Genomic DNA, 16,365 nt, shown 5'->3' with positions numbered 1-16,365 from the left:
AATCTCATTTTTTCAAGAAAATTTTAAGAATTCTTGTACCAAAATTTTGGTAATTAGAATTCTCAACGTGAGTTTCCCAAGAATTTAAAATTTATCCCTCTACCAAACCATCCCTTATATGCTTTTGTCTATAAATGATATCATTATAGGCGAAAATTCTTGGAATTCATGATCATACGTAGCCAAGCAAGAAGACGATACAGGTTGTGGTAGTAATCAAATGGCTATTTCTCAGCAAATTAAGTATAGTATTTTGTTATTTAAAATCAAATCAGATAGTCCCAGCTAGATATTAAGATTTGACTTGCTTGAAGGGTAATAGATGTTGGATATATTAATAATATAATCAAATAATATATTCTGATACAAGTCCAATCGGTGAGAGCATAATTATTTGGATCCATATTGGCTGAAACTCAATAACTTGTATTATCTCTAGGATTTTTATAAGCTAGACATAACATTAATTGTTGATCTTTGCAAATCTGATACCTTTTGGTGTAATACTGCATCTCTAAACTCTTGTCGCTCAAACACATAGTCTCCAACAATAGATTTGATTCCCAAAATTCATAAGTCTTGGGGAGAATTAAGAGTGTAGAGGCTCAAACTCAAAACTAATTAGTCGTGCTCATGAGGACTTCCGACACTTGTTTGATATCTATAACAAATCAAATCAAATAATGAGAAAGAGCATTCAAATTTGAGATTTCCTTATTCAATAACGTCGTTGATCTAATAAAAAGAAACTTAATATATATTAATAATGTTCAAAATTGTATATTAATTTAAGAGGATTAATGCTAGCAACACTCTTAATTATTATTAGGTGGATTTTATGTTGGTTCCATTAAATAATTTGAACTCTATTTAGTGGAATCCACATCAACTTTACCCAACATATAATAGTGTATTGAAAAGTATGTTTTGCTAACATTTGTTCTGATTCAAAGCAAACTTCAATCAATTCAAAAGAAGGTACTGTTTACTTTATCATGGCTTCATTGGCTTGTTTAGTGTTGAAATTGACTCCGTTGAAGTTTCTTTTCGGAGCCAACGATTTGTTTTGCATTAAGAGGAGTTCAAAGTGCTGATCTCATGGAAATGATCCTCTTTCCACAATTTAACCAATAACATTATACATTCTCTCTCTAATTTTCAATTACAACTCTTTATCAGGAATCATGGACCCAATTCAATTCAGTGGTATCTTTCATTCACGTTTTTTTCCACGATTGCTTTAGTTCAACTAACAAACCGTCTTCGGAAATATTAGTGGACTGAAGGAGACAAATGGACCTTTTGTACCATACCCATCTCTTTTTTCTATTATTGCCAACAACTAAGTTAAAAGGAAGGCTTGACTTACAAGGTTCTTTTAGAGATGAACTTTAATGGTTGTTGACCATTAAGGGGTGGCTGAATGATATTTTTAATCGTTTGGTATATATATATACATATATATATATATATATATATATATATATATATATATATATTTTGACTTCGTAGTAAAATTTGTAAGTCTTATTTTCAATCTCAGTCGTTGATGGACGAAAATTAACGGTTGTCATTTATAGTGTAATTAATATTTAAATAATTAATATAACTCCCTAAATTATAGCCGTTGGATTGACAGAAACCAACGGCTAAGATGAAGAGTAAGACTTATAAGTCTTACTCTAGAGTCAAATGATCCTTTCCCTATATATATATAGGGTTTAGTGAGTGTACAATGACTGGATGTAAAAATCGGTCTAATGCACTATTTTCTCCCGCGAGAACACAGTTATAGTTAAATTATAACTATGTTCTCCCAGGAGAACACCTGAAGAACACCATTGTAATATTTTTGCACTATGTTCTCGCGGGAGAGCATAGTGCACTGGACCGTCCAGTGACTGAATTTTTAATTTTTCTATATATATATATATATATATATATATATATATATATAGGGTTTTATTAGTGTTATGTAACATAATGTAAGTGTTGTTTCCAACTCTCACATCAAAAGGGAGAGAGAAAGTGGAATGATGAAAGAGAAAGAAAAATATGTAGACCCCACCTCTTTAATGTGTGTGTACGAAAGTGAAGTTATATTATGTTAAATGATAAACATAAAACCCATATATATATATATATATATATATATAGGAAAAAATGAAAATAAAGTGACTGGACGGTCCAATGCACTATGTTCTTCCGCGAGAACATAGTGCAAAAATATTACAATGGTGTTCTCCCGGAAAAACATAGTTATAATTTAACTATAACTGTGTTCTCGCGGGAGAACATAGTGCACTGGACCGATTTTTACATCCAGTCACTGTACACTCACTAAACCCATATATATATGGGAAAAATATTTCTGCAGTTACTGCAGATAAGTTATCTGCATTTATTCCTAAAACGACGTCATTTTGAGATTGAAATCTTAAAAAATTATAAATATAAAGACAATTATAACCCTGAAATAAATTAAAATTACAAAAATATCATGATTTCTGCCCCAAAACGACGTCGTATTGGGTTTACTGCAGATAACTTATCTGCAGTAACTGCATAAAAAGCGAACCGTACATATATATATATATATATATATATATATATATTGAAAAAATTAAAAATTCAGTCACTGGAAGGTCCAGTGCACTATGTTCTCCCGCGAGAACATAGTGCAAAAATATTACAATGGTGTTCTTCAGGTGTTCTCCCCGGTATAATTTAACTATAATTGTGTTCTCGCAGGAGAACATAGTGCACTGGATCGATTTTTACATCTAGTCACTGTACACTCACTAAACCCATATATATATATATATATAATTTTTCCAATGAGTTATGCATACTCCCTTTGAAAACAAAGAATTTGTGGTGTGAGTGTGAGCGCAGAGTGTAACAAAAAATTTGTGGTGTGACATTTTTAAGTATTAGAATTCTTTTTCTTCATAATGAATTTGGTGTTGTACCCTATCATGAATGTAGGCTTTTAAGTGACCAAACGATGTTAATTCTTCCGAGTATTTTTTCTCTCTTTCTCTCTTGTTATTATCTTACCAAACTTGTTACATCCTTTGTGTTGTTTCATAACACTGATTTAGATCTTCCTTTTTAAAGGCCAATAAATATGAATATTAATATTCTGATATTACTTTTATTCTTTATTATGATAATTATCATTCAGAGTCAAGTTTCCACTATGCAAGTAACTTACATAATCATGGCATAAAATTGGTGAATAGAAATACAAGAATTTCTAATACCCGTACATGATTATCATTCTTGATGAATATAGCTTCTTACCCTTTTCAATTAGTGGTCAAGAGTGCAATATTTCTTGTCTCCATTCATAATGAAGCATAAAGTAGGCTTTGCATGTGTTTCTCTACCTTACTTTAATCCAATCCAAAATACTGTTAGCTGATCAAATGGTAGTAGATCAGTTGATGTATGAGAGTTGAACAGGTGAGGATAAGAACATGTGTTCGATTCTCCTTAGTACCACCTTTTGAAAGAGTTTAAAGTCATAATTTTAGACTTGCCTCGAATCGAACTAGTCGTACAATGATGAACTGCTTGAAATATTTTTAAAAAAAAAATACTCCTAGCTTGTGAGACAAGTTAGAAATAAAATATGGGTTTATCATCTATCATTTAACATGACCACAAAAAGTTTCCTACACACACAACATTTTGTGGGACCCGCAGCAAAAAAAAAAAAACTTCGGCACGCAAAATGAATCTCTATAACATAACACAATCATTTTTCCTACAACATAACTCTTATAAAACCCATAAAATATATATACATAATATACATAACATGGACTGTCACCAAACAAGATTCTTTCAAAGTTGATATATCCTTGACGATCTCTTGTGAAAGTGATTCTGATTAATTTTGGATATTCAAGATAAGCAAAGGAAAGGCTAAACAAAAGCTAGAGTTATTGGCTAGAAGAAGAAAACTCATTTATGCTATAGAGGATTTACAAAAAGAAGAATCATGGATGTCCCCAAATTTAGCAAGATATTCAGCACACTGAATAGCCTAACAAAACATGTGAGAAATCACTAATAATTTGGTTTGGCTAAAAGAGTAATACAATCAACAACAAAGACAACTAGGACAACTTAAAATTTTGAATCAAAAGATGCAATGTTGCTAAAATGTTGACTACTTCTTCAATTCTTAATACTTATTTTTCATTCTATTCATGTGATGGCATCAAGGTTGTTTGAGTAATTAAATTATAACAGAGAATCAAATCTGAATAAGATTTGTCTATTTGGCCTTCCTCTGTCTATGTTTGTCCCTCTTCTAGTTGTTTGGTGATATCTGTCTTTGTTCTCTGTATCCAATGAGAAGAAAATCAATACAAAATGAAGCATAATAACTCTTGTTCCCCAATTAATAATGGACCCAATAATATACTAAACCTTGGTTTCAAAAAAAGTTTGGTTGACTCATAATTTAATACCCTTTCCTAAGGGTGTGATCTAAGTCTTAGTGACAATTATGTGCAGCTTCTAAAACAAGCACTCAAACAATGCTAGCAACTTCAGAATTAGGAGGAGAAAAGCTAGTTGGTAGAGTGCCCCATGAGACCCACTTTCTTTGACAGAAACAAACACAGAAAAGAGACAGACAAGAAGGTCCCTTTGATTTCATATGTTTGTAAATTAAAGAGACAACACATGGCATCTTCTCTTCTTATTTCTAGCACTCTTTTTTCTTTTTTGTTCCTTGATTTTGCACTCTGCTTCTATCATTTCATAAAGAACAATCTCTCCTAACTATATTCTCATAACAACCAGGACACAAACAAAAGTTATCAAAATCCAAGTCCCTATAAGTTAAAATAATTTTATTCCTTTTTCTTTGTTTAAGATAAAATGCGTTCATTCTTTCCAATTTAATTTTCCTTCCTAAAAAGCAGTATTCCCCCTCTCTAGCTAGTTTTTTTTTTTTATCAAGCTTGAAATTCTGTTACCACACGTTGATCAACCCAGTCAAAAGTAATTGCATCTCTACATATGAATATCAATAATTTAATTATGTTCCCAAAATATCAATAATTTAACATAATCTATCATCCACTCAACCACAACATTCAAAATCTATGAAAAAATAAAATAAAACCATACTTGTTATATTTACGAAGTTTTGACTAAGAAATTTTGTTTTCAATTCAGATTAAATACGCAACAACTAATGTCTATTTTTGCTTATAACTTTCATATGAATAAGATTAGATTGATCATATAGTTTCTCAAATTCAACCACGTTTTTTTCCTTAGCCAAATATATGTTCTTCACATATTTGTACCAAGTACCAACCACATTATATGAAGTGACACTCATCATCTTTTCTTTCTTTCCATAGTAGCTTCACCTACATATTTACCATAACCTACTTATGTATAAAAACAACCTCTCCCCTAGGTGAGAAAAAGTGGAATGACTCACGACATGACATGTTAAAATGCTAGTTGTGTCAACTCGTGGGATAAAATGGATCGTGAGCAGATTTGGATAAATAACACGAATTAGTGTTCTGTTGCGTCAATTCATAATTCTTTTTTTGTCAAAACGTAAATCAAAAAAGTTAAAATCTTAATGATTTTGACATATCCCACTGCAGGTCACGAGTCAACCCGTATATTTTATTTATTTTTTTATTTTTAAAATTTTTTTAGAATTTTTTTTTTAACTTTTTCGATCAATCCGTGTGATCCATGACCCATGGAGGGTCATGTTTAAGTTTCAATTTTTAACCCGCAAACAAAATGTATTGTACTCGGATTGAATAATTTGACCCACAAGTCAAACTTGACACAATACGAACCGGCTCACATTTTGCCACCCTTCAAAGGGCAAAAGAAAAAATTTAGATGCATAAATTTTTTCCATTTTGCAAAGATAGGAATAACGATTAATTATGTAGTCTTTATCATTATATTTTTTATGAGACTATTTTCATTTTTCAAAACTCGAATTAGTGATTTTTCAATTTTTTTTAAAAAAAAGAAGCAATTTTACCTCTCGTATACTGGGTGCTACAAAATATAAGTCATTTCCTATCTTCAATCAATTCATCCTGGGCTAAAATTTCATAAATATGACAATGGACGCTGTAAGGATACTACATTATAAATAAATAATCAGTAAACAAAAATTCAATTATTAAAACATTTATCTCCTACCTTCCACAACGGTATGCTGTAAAAATTAGCAACTATGGAAACGGGAACTAAAACATTACACAAATAAAGGGACACTATTATAAAACAATTGAATCACAGATAAAAAATACAAATAAAAATTAACATCTGGTCATTGAGAATTGATGATGTATGATTACAGTAGTCATTAGTGTATGACCAACTGGTCAAGCTCTTAAATGGTATTGTAGAACTCACAAACTTTAAACAGCAAGATTTCTTTTATAACAAAGGACAGATGTTTTAATTGTAAATAGTTGCATATTATTATTAGAGAATAAAATCATTGATACTATACAATATTTTTAGATAATTATGATCCTGAGTGTCACTTGAACTGTTGAACATAGTTGAGGTTTACCATGTTCATCTACTTTTAGTTTTACTATTTTATTCTTTAAATACAGAAACATGTGTCACTTTTTAATTATTTTAAATTTTAAGTGATGCTACCAATACTTAAGTTAGTAAACCACCTATCTTATAGGGGCTTGTGCACAACATGTCCATTTTAAATACTAGAATGTTGTTTCTATACTCACATGCTGAATATAATCAATAAATACGTCTGCTGTTAATCTGGAGGAATTTTTTTTTTTTTATTAAATGCATCAATTTTTTTATTTTATTTGGTAAACCATGATCTCAATTATTGATTTTGTCGTATAACAAAGATTTCATCTTTGCACTGTTTTGTGTAAGGTGACTACAAACAAAAGTAAAAAGCCTGAACAGAAAGGAACTCTCCTAATTCAGATATGAAGATATCTTTATTAAAATTTACCATACATAAATACAAGTGTGGGTTTGGACATTTTCAACTTTTTTTTATATGTATACATTACGTTAAATGTAATATCTAATTTAATTTACGCATATTAATGACAAATGAAGCGAAAATGATAAACATAACCAAAGATTTTATACAAAAATGAATTCAAATGACATGGCATTAATTTATGAGAATGATCCATTTATAAATTTTTTACAAATTTTTTGCAAATTATATTATGTATTTTCAAAATATATGGTATAATCTAGTGTACTTCCAAGATTATATAATATAGCTTGGAAACAAAAAATTTGTAAATATAATTCTGCTCTTTATTTATCATAAGAAACTATAAAAAGTGGATTCTAAAATGATGTAATTGTTTATTGGATAGGATATTATGTTTAACTTTTTTTATGCCTATTTTTTTTTTAATTTTATTATATTATAATTTTAAGAGGAGAGAAAATAATAAAAATAATTAAAATTCTAATTTAATGATATTAAAAAAAAAGATAAGGATATTGTAACAACCAATTAGTGTTATTACTAATCAATTTTATCGTTATATCGATTATGCTGATCTAACAGTTATATTAATTTTCATCTTTGTAGGGTTATGATTTCCTATATTTAATATTTATATTTATTTTTACCTTTGTATGGTATGATTCTTCATATTTAATGTGAAAATTAAATATGGGACGTCATAACCATACAACGATAGAAATAAATATAACTGTTGGATCAATATAATCGATCTAACGGTAAAATTGATTGATAATAACACTAATTGATTGTTACTATATCTTATCTCTAAAAAAAAAAAAAAGTAAAATACAAGTAAGAAAAAAATAGCCGCAATATCTTATAAGGGAAAATTATTTATCTTTTTAAATGACACAACTTATATCATTTTACTCTCACAAAGAGGCGGGATCCACACATTTATTTTTTTGTCAACTCCCTCCTACTTTACGATATCACTTTTCTGTAATCTTCTGAAAATCCTATGTCATGTAACATCACTTCCTCGATTAATAGTTAACGCAAGCTGTGGAACTAAAAATATTTTACAAATTATTATTATTATTTTTATATATAACCTATTCCAATCAATTGTGCATTTATTCACCCGTCATATTTCGTACATACGTTATTCTTTCGTTAAGATCGTGTTTAATTTTGACTAATTTTTAGAAATATATTTCAAATGTAAAACAAATTAATTTAAGAGAATAATTAAAGAAGGATTTGGTATTTGTTGTTACAAATGACGTAAGTTATATCATTTTAAAAAAGAGATAAACACAAAAAATAAAAATTATGTGAGAGAGAAAGTGGATATTTTTTTTAATTTAATTTTTTAAAAAAAAATTATTTTGTGTATATCTCTATTTTAAAATGACATAACTTTATGTCATTTAAAATAACAAATATTTTTTTTAATAAAAAATACAGAAAAATTAACTTAAAGTAAGAAAAATGTATATATTTTTTTTATTTTTTATAAAAAAAAAGAATAAAAATAAATTAAATGCCCAAAACACGAGATTCCTCACTCCTAAAAAACCGCATCCCTCGCCGTTACCGTACACCCTCAGACTGATTAGCACTGTCTCACTCTTCTGCTGCTTCTTCTTCTTCTTCACCTTCAATTTCAGAGTGTTTCAAAAATTGAACCCTTTTTTCTTCAACTTCTAGGGTTAGGGTTTCGGCATTATCATGTGAAGCCCTAGCTTCTCCGACTCTTACTACGAGACCTTCTTTTCGCGATCCACCGTTCACTCCTCCGATGGGAAATTGCTGCAGATCTCCGGCCGCTGTCGCCCGAGAGGACGTCAAATCCAGCTTCTCCGGCCACGATCACGGCAAGCGCGGGGGAGACTCCGCCTCCGCCGTCGGGAACAAGAAGAAGGCGCCGATCACGGTCCTTGCCGGAGTACCAAAGGAGAACATCGAGGACCGGTACCTGGTGGACCGCGAGCTCGGGCGCGGCGAGTTCGGCGTCACGTACCTCTGCATCGACCGCGACACGAGGGAGCTCCTCGCCTGCAAGAGCATCTCGAAGCGGAAGCTGAGGACCGCCGTCGACGTGGATGATGTGCGCCGCGAGGTTGCTATCATGCGCCACCTTCCGAAGAGCTCAAGCATCGTGGCTCTCCGAGAGGCCTTCGAGGACGACAATGCGGTGCACATTGTGATGGAGCTATGCGAGGGCGGTGAGCTCTTCGACCGCATCGTCGCCCGCGGACACTACACGGAGCGTGCCGCAGCATCAGTCACGAGAACCATCGTGGAGGTCGTGCAGCTCTGCCACAAGCATGGGGTTATCCACAGGGACCTGAAGCCCGAGAATTTCTTGTTTGCTAACAAGAAGGAGAATTCGCCTCTCAAGGCTATTGATTTTGGGCTCTCTATATTCTTCAAGCCAGGTACGGGTTTGAATCTGAGTAGTAGGAAACCGTAGGGAAGATGAAAATTGAATGATTTGGATGTAGCATTAGACTGTTAGTTCTTGGTTAGGTGGTTAAATTGAGTGCATTGCGTGAATTTGTTTGCAATTTGAAGTAGCCCAAGTAAGAAATGATTGATTGTAGTTAGTCCTGTGTTTTATAGTTGAAATTTCTACTTGATCGATGATAAGCCCTGGAGTTGTTTAGTGCTTGTGTTGTGTGATTGCTGTCGTGTAAAATTATGCTTTGAACGACTCTGTTGGTCAGCTATTGTTTGGGATGCCTGTGATGGCTATTTAGTCTAGAATACTTGATACAGTTAAGTTCTCTACGGTCTACATTTTGCATCTGCCGCATAAAAGGAAAAGTAGGAGGACTGTTGGTATTCTCACGAGTCACAGCTTAAATTTCCTTGCTGTCTTTAAATCTCAGCTTCTGAACACCATCGTGTTAATGGGAGTGCCTTGACTTTCTCTGTTGTAAGCAAAATTGGAAATGTGGACTCCGCATTTGATCTGGATCGACAATGAAAGATCAGCAAACCCTAAGCTTGGAAGTTGCTTTGTTTCTCTGTTAGATTATGTTCGTTTTGAAAGGTTTGGAGGGAAACGGATGGAAGGAGATTGTCTGGAGAACAAGTTAGTTCAAATGTATCAATCCTTTTCTTTTCTTTTCCATTCCCTCCAAACCCTCTTGCCAAATATAGCAAACACTGGAGTCTTTATTACAACTGCACCAGGAGTTGCCTCACTTAATTTAGATCAGTAATAATAACAATAGCATTAATGTGGTATTTTCCTGTGGCTATTATATGTTGCAGTACATACAACAGGTATTATTTTTTCCTTTTTGGTTCTTTTTTTATGGTTATTGTTAGAATATATTAAGGTTATTAAGAGTGGGTTTGGGCTTGTACTATTAGGACTGCTACTTGACCTAATTAGTAGTATATAGGGGCATTAGATTATTGTATTAGTGTAACACATCATAGTTATCAAATTAGGATGGCGGCTGACCCCCCAAAAAATGCTATAGTGCTGTAGCGGGTAGCGGTAGCGGTAGCATGCAATAGCAGAGTCCTATACATATAATTGAACCTTTAAACGAAAGACAAATAAATACTGTAAGAGAACCCAAGACAAATAAACAATGTCACAGAACCCACCAAAAACAAACCTCACTCTTGCAAATTAAACACTGTCAAAGAACCCACCATAATGTTTGGAACAGAGAGAAGCTAGTTGCTAGTCGCTGGAAACAGAAGCTGGTCGTCAAAAATGAAAGCTGGTTGCTAGTGCTGCTAGTAGCGGAGAGACGAGAGAGAGAGGGAGATTTAGGTTGACGCACAGAGAGGGACAGAGAGTGAGTGAGTAGAGAGGTTCGGAATAAAATAGGGTTAAAGGACGATTTAACCCCTAAAATATTATTGTTGGCTCTTTAAATTGAGGGTAAAATTAGAATCTCACGCACCATTTCTGTGGCACGCAAATAGCGCTGTGATTGGCCACAATTTGACTGCTATTGCGGCTGCTGCCATGAACTGTCGCGTGGCGTAGCGTAGCGGCTGGGTGCCACAACACGCTACAGTAGTGCAATAGCATGCAAAAGCAGCGCTGATAACTATTACATCTTATTAATAATATTCAGTGTTATTATAGTTAGCCCGCATTCTCTCTTTTCCTCTTTCCCTAATCCTAAACCTATAATTCTTAACATGGTATAAAAGTGGTAGCATCCACCCTGAGGAGAGTCTCCTTTGTCTAGTGTTGAGTTCATCGAACTCTGTTGTACATTCTCTCCTCTGGTTTCTGTATTATTCTTTCCCCTGTTTCTATATCAGAATCTGTTCTCAAAGGGCCGGTTGGCTCAATTTGTTTTAAGGCCGAAATAGGGCTGCTTCTGGGGACTCTTTTCTGCCGCAACAGCTAGTAAGGGACTGGCGTCTGTTTGATTTGCTTGTGGTGTTTCTAGTTTCAGTGATAATTCATGGCCCTCTCTATGACTGTTAGTGTTAGGTAATATTTTGTTCTAGCCTGTGCAAAATAGTTGGTTTTCTGTTGACTGGAAGACTTCCAGTGGGTATTGCAGTAGCAGTGGTAATAAGCCCTTCCTGCCCATCTGTCTGGACTCTGGAGTGGGCATACTTTTGGGCTTCCTTAGTCTTTTGGAGTCTGTGACATGGTCGGTGGCTAGAGCTGCCGTGGTGTGGGTGCGTCTAGGACTGGTGACTAACCTGGATACTCGCGGGGGGTGATGATTGGCCCGAGCTCCGGTAAATTTTCAAGCAATATCAATTACAGATTTGATTTTTCTTACTATTTTATACCTCAATTTTGGTTTTTCTTCGAATTCTCGGGATATTTGGGTTTATTGGAGGCCAGTTGTGTAACAAATGCTTGAGAACGAAGCTTGTCATTTTTGAACGCATTTGGATGGTAAGTGCCTCCATGTTTGGCTGCAACCAGAGTGGTGAGACTTGAGGACATCTGTCGATGGTGTCCTGCAATGTTTGGTTGGTGACTCGGTGGCAATGGTGTTCCAGTTGATTGTTGTTCTGCCTATGTTTTGCTTGGATTTGCTTTGTTTGGTTGGTGAATTGCTGTTCTCACTCTATTTGGCATGTTTGGTTTTTGTTCTGTCTTTGTATGGACTGTTTGGTGTTTCATCCGTCTTGGCTTGGCCTGTTTGGCATCGAACAATGATGCTGTTTGAGGCTTTGGAGTAATTTTTTGTAGTCTAATTCGTCAAGGATTTGTGTTTTGGAGACTGTTGGCCCGTTTGGATGGGCTTTTTTTTTAGCCAAAAACTGCTGTTTTAAGAAAAGAAAAAAAAGCACTTCTTCTACAAAATCCGTGTGGATGTCTGCTTTAAAAAAAACAGAAGTCACAAAAAAGCCAAAAACTTGCTTTTTTATAAGCTAAAATTTTTAGCTTCCAGAAAAGTAGAAGTTAAAAGCCAAATATTTTTTTCAAAATTCAAATATTTTTTTCAAAGATCAATATTTTTAAAATCTAAATAACTTTAGCTTTTGTAAAAAACACTTCTAAAATAAGCAAGCCATAAAAAGTCCTTTTTTAACAAGCACATCCAAACGGGCTTATACCTTAGCAAAGGACCCCCAATTTGTGTTACTGGGTGATGTCATACCCGACTTAGTTTTTTGGAGACCCAGTTGAACTTCTTTACTGAGTGATATGATACCTGACTCAGAGTTTGGAGATCAATTTGGAGGTTGAGGGGGCTGCTGAGGAGAAAGGTCAAATGCTCCTAAAACTATCTCATTTGCTTGGGACATGTGCCAAGGAGAAGCTACGAGGTATCTGCCAAGCACATTACCAAGATTTGTGATTCAGAGGGACACAGCATAGTACTTTTTACGGCTTTTTGCCTATGCTGATTAATTTTGTATGGAAAGAGGGACATTAGGAGCCTTTTTAGCATTTTGAAGCTGAGATTCCCTATGTCTCTTACTATTATACACTCTATGAAATCTGCCACGTGATGCACATTTGTCGCTCTAGTAGGACCATCAATGAGGATGGAAGGAGGGCATTGCCATCTTCCTTCTCCTTTTCCCCTTTCCGTAAATAAGTATGATTAATTTTTGGGTTCACTAGTAAGGTTTCTGATTTCTGAATGTTTTTCTGTGATTTTTAAACCTTTTGTATGAAATTTGGCTAGGTTTCTTTCTATTGTATAGATGTCTCATTTGACATTAGTTAAATAATGTTTTTTCTAAGAAAAGAAAGAAATTTTTATGGCTTGTTTCCATATTTTTTTTGTCTAATAAAATGTGCTATTTACATAAATTATCCAAACACGTTTTTTCAGCATTTTAAATTTTTTTTTTTGTTTTCAAAAACAGAACAAATAGAACCAAACAGCCCTATAATTTTTCTCAATTTCCTTCACAAAATTTTGAAATCAAGAAACAGTATGAAAATAGGTGGCATTTTTGTAATTATAATAAAGACATATCAATTGAAAATGAAAACAGGAAACAAACCAAACAGCTTATTTTCTTGGAAAACACAGCCTGGCCGCTTACATCAGTGCTATAGACATTAATCTTTAGGTTGAGCATATACCATTCCTTGTTGATGATTTGCCATCTGATAGCACATTGTATTACTTTGTCTACTCATGTTTCATCATTATGTTTCAATCTTTTTTCACTGCTTATGGTATCTGACTTGTTTTCCATAATGTTGTCATGTGGGTAATATTCAAATTTCCAGGTGAGAGGTTCTCAGAAATTGTTGGAAGTCCATATTATATGGCTCCAGAAGTGCTCAAGCGGAACTATGGACCAGAAATAGATATATGGAGTGCTGGAGTAATTCTCTATATCTTATTGTGTGGTGTTCCCCCATTTTGGGCTGGTAAATACATTCCCATATCTTTATATTCTTGTGCTTCTCTTTATGCATGCCCTCCTCTACACATGCATGAGCATCTTTGGACATTTGCGTCTGTCCCTTGTTTTCTTTACCAATGCTTGCATGCTTATATTTCTTTGCAATTTTTCTTTTGGTTTGGGTGAGGCTGGGGCATACTAATGCTGCTGGACAAGGTTTTCATCTGACAAGTTGTGTTTTCTTTTGGTTCATGTGTATCACACGATTTGTGCTTTTGAACTTGGGTCTTTTTTATTACTCCCTCTGCTCATACGTAATTTTTTTATTATCTTCTTACCCTGATGTTATTTCTAATGCAGAATCTGAACAAGGAGTTGCACAGGCCATTCTTCGAGGGCTTATAGATTTCAAACGGGAACCTTGGCCCAGTATTTCTGAAAGTGCTAAAAGTCTTGTTAGGCAAATGTTAGAACCAGACCCTAAGCTTCGTTTAACTGCCAAACAAGTGCTTGGTATGTTAATCTCGTTTAATTTTTATTGCATCTTACTCTACGGTGATGTTTGAAAACTCAATTGAATGCTGAAAGTTTCAGCACTAAAATGATTTAGTTGTTTATTTTATATATTCTAAAGAGAAATCAAGTGAAAAGTGCTAAAGACTCCTTTGTGGATTTTAATAATTGATCTGTCTCGTTTACTTGGGCTTGATTATGATGTTTTTTTGCTGTATTTCATATTCTAAATCCCTAGAAACCTCTTTATTTTGTAACCTTTTTTTCTTGAACAAACACTTCTGGGAAACAAAGTAGATGTTTGAAGGAGATAGAATTATGTGTGGACATATTATTTTAATAAGTAGTTCTAAAGGATTTTAATTAGAAATCACTTATGGTGATTATGTTAATGACTTATTAGAACGAATGCATGAGTTTCATCATGTTTTTCTTTTATTTTCTTGCAGAGCATCCCTGGCTCCTAAATGCTAAGAAGGCTCCTAATGTTCCTCTTGGAGATGTTGTCAAGTCAAGGCTTAAGCAATTTTCAATGATGAACAGATTCAAAAGAAAAGCTCTTAGGGTTGGTTCACTGCATCTGGTGATATCTTTAGCAAGTGCTTTTATGGTATATTGGAGCTAAGATTGTAAATTTGACAACAGGTCATTGCTGATTTCTTATCCACTGAAGAAGTTGAAGACATCAAAGATATGTTCAAGAAGATGGATACTGATAATGATGGTATTGTTTCCATTGAAGAACTAAAAGCTGGATTTCAAAACAATGGGTCCCAACTTGCTGAGTCTGAAGTTCAGATGCTTATTGAATCTGTGAGTGTGGTCAACTTTCCCTTATTCCTTGTTGTATCTAAAGTTGCCACATTCAACATCTCATAGTGCAACATAATTTAAAAAAATCACTCTCTGTTAAACCCGACTAGCGAGTGTGGGGTGGAGGTAATCCTTGTACGCAATCTTACCTTTGCATAATTACAAAGAGGTTGTTTCCTGGATTTGAACCCATGACCTTTCAGTCATGAAAGAACAGCTTTACCACATGCAACATGATATAGATATACTATTTATCATTTTGAGTGAGCATGTCCAGCTGGAAATTGTTCTTGTTTTGTCTATAAACCTTTGTTTGTTGACAACAGGTAGGTAATAATGGTAAGGGAACACTAGACTACGGAGAATTTGTTGCTGTTTCCCTTCATTTAAAAAGGATGGCTAATGATGAGCATATTCGCAAGGCCTTCTCCTATTTTGACAAGGATGGGAATGGATATATTGAACCAGATGAGTTACGGAATGCCTTAATGGAAGATGGAGCAGATGACTGTACGGATGTTGCAAATGATATTTTCCAAGAAGTAGATACAGACAAGGTGAATATTCGATAGTTTGTTCTTTACATGAGTCTCGATTAGGAAATCTTACCGTCTAAAAATCTTAAACAATTACAGGATGGACGCATCAGCTATGATGAATTTGTAGCTATGATGAAAACTGGGACGGATTGGAGAAAAGCATCTAGGCATTATTCGCGTGGGAGATTCAATAGCTTGAGCTTAAAGTTGATGAAAGATGGTTCTTTAAACTTAGGAAATGAGTAGTTGTCTTGAGTGTTTGCCTACATTCGATGTCTTTCCAAATAGTGTATTATTCCTCCCACATTCTGGACTTGGCTTCTTTGTGATTGATTATTTGGTTCCTTAATAGATGGGGTCCTTTTCACCTGGTGCTGTGCGAGTCACGAAGGAATGAGTACGCCAAAATATACATGCACTTTGTTTTTTTTGTAAAACACGGTGCCTTGGAGCCAGTGGTGTGACATGTATGATTCCACTCGTTTTAACCACTCCTGCCGTCTACAATATTGAATCAAAACTGTTTAGTGCAGTCAGAATATATTTATCAAAAGTGAGAATATCTTGTAGTTTGTATTCTGGACTCTTGATTTCCTCAATCTATTCTATCCGTCATTGCTCCTGACATTAGCCAGAAACTGGTTGTTTCCTCCAAGGTATCTGATGGCTACTTACTCAGGTGGATTA

At 34.1% G+C, this 16,365-nt stretch overlaps 1 protein-coding gene across 3 annotated transcripts; it reads left to right on the top strand.

Moving 5' to 3' along the window:
- Positions 1-8,638: 8,638 nt before the first annotated feature.
- Positions 8,639-16,305, top strand: LOC133294204 (calcium-dependent protein kinase 13). Of its 3 annotated transcripts, none has more exons than XM_061492854.1 (7): positions 8,639-9,435; positions 13,695-13,838; positions 14,174-14,326; positions 14,776-14,891; positions 14,972-15,139; positions 15,466-15,696; positions 15,775-16,305. In XM_061492854.1, the coding sequence occupies exons 1-7, from the start codon at positions 8,796-8,798 to the stop codon at positions 15,922-15,924; spliced, it is 1,602 nt and encodes a 533-aa protein (XP_061348838.1). In that variant the 5' UTR covers positions 8,639-8,795; the 3' UTR covers positions 15,925-16,305. The 3 variants fall into 3 exon arrangements, with proteins under 3 accessions (XP_061348838.1, XP_061348840.1, XP_061348839.1); XM_061492856.1 differs by having other exon boundaries at positions 14,972-15,143; positions 15,470-15,696; XM_061492855.1 differs by having other exon boundaries at positions 14,972-15,145.
- Positions 16,306-16,365: the final 60 nt, after the last annotated feature.

This window comes from Gastrolobium bilobum, unplaced genomic scaffold, assembly GCF_033153095.1.
Source record: "Gastrolobium bilobum isolate Gb01-03AN ecotype WA unplaced genomic scaffold, APGP_CSIRO_Gbil_v1 utg94886, whole genome shotgun sequence".
Taxonomy (NCBI): domain Eukaryota; kingdom Viridiplantae; phylum Streptophyta; class Magnoliopsida; order Fabales; family Fabaceae; genus Gastrolobium; species Gastrolobium bilobum.
This window is presented reverse-complemented; position numbering and strand designations above follow the sequence as displayed.

What these genes read in the sequence shown, in the direction of transcription:
- LOC133294204 (XM_061492855.1), top strand. Translation starts at nt 8,796, where the DNA reads ATGGGAAATTGCTGCAGATCTCCGGCCGCTGTCGCCCGAGAGGACGTC. An exon ending in TGCTTATTGAATCTGTGAGT is followed by an intron (nt 15,146 to 15,465) that starts GTGGTCAACTTT and finishes TGTTGACAACAG; the next exon opens with GTAGGTAATAATGGTAAGGG. An exon ending in AAGAAGTAGATACAGACAAG is followed by an intron (nt 15,697 to 15,774) that starts GTGAATATTCGA and finishes AAACAATTACAG; the next exon opens with GATGGACGCATCAGCTATGA.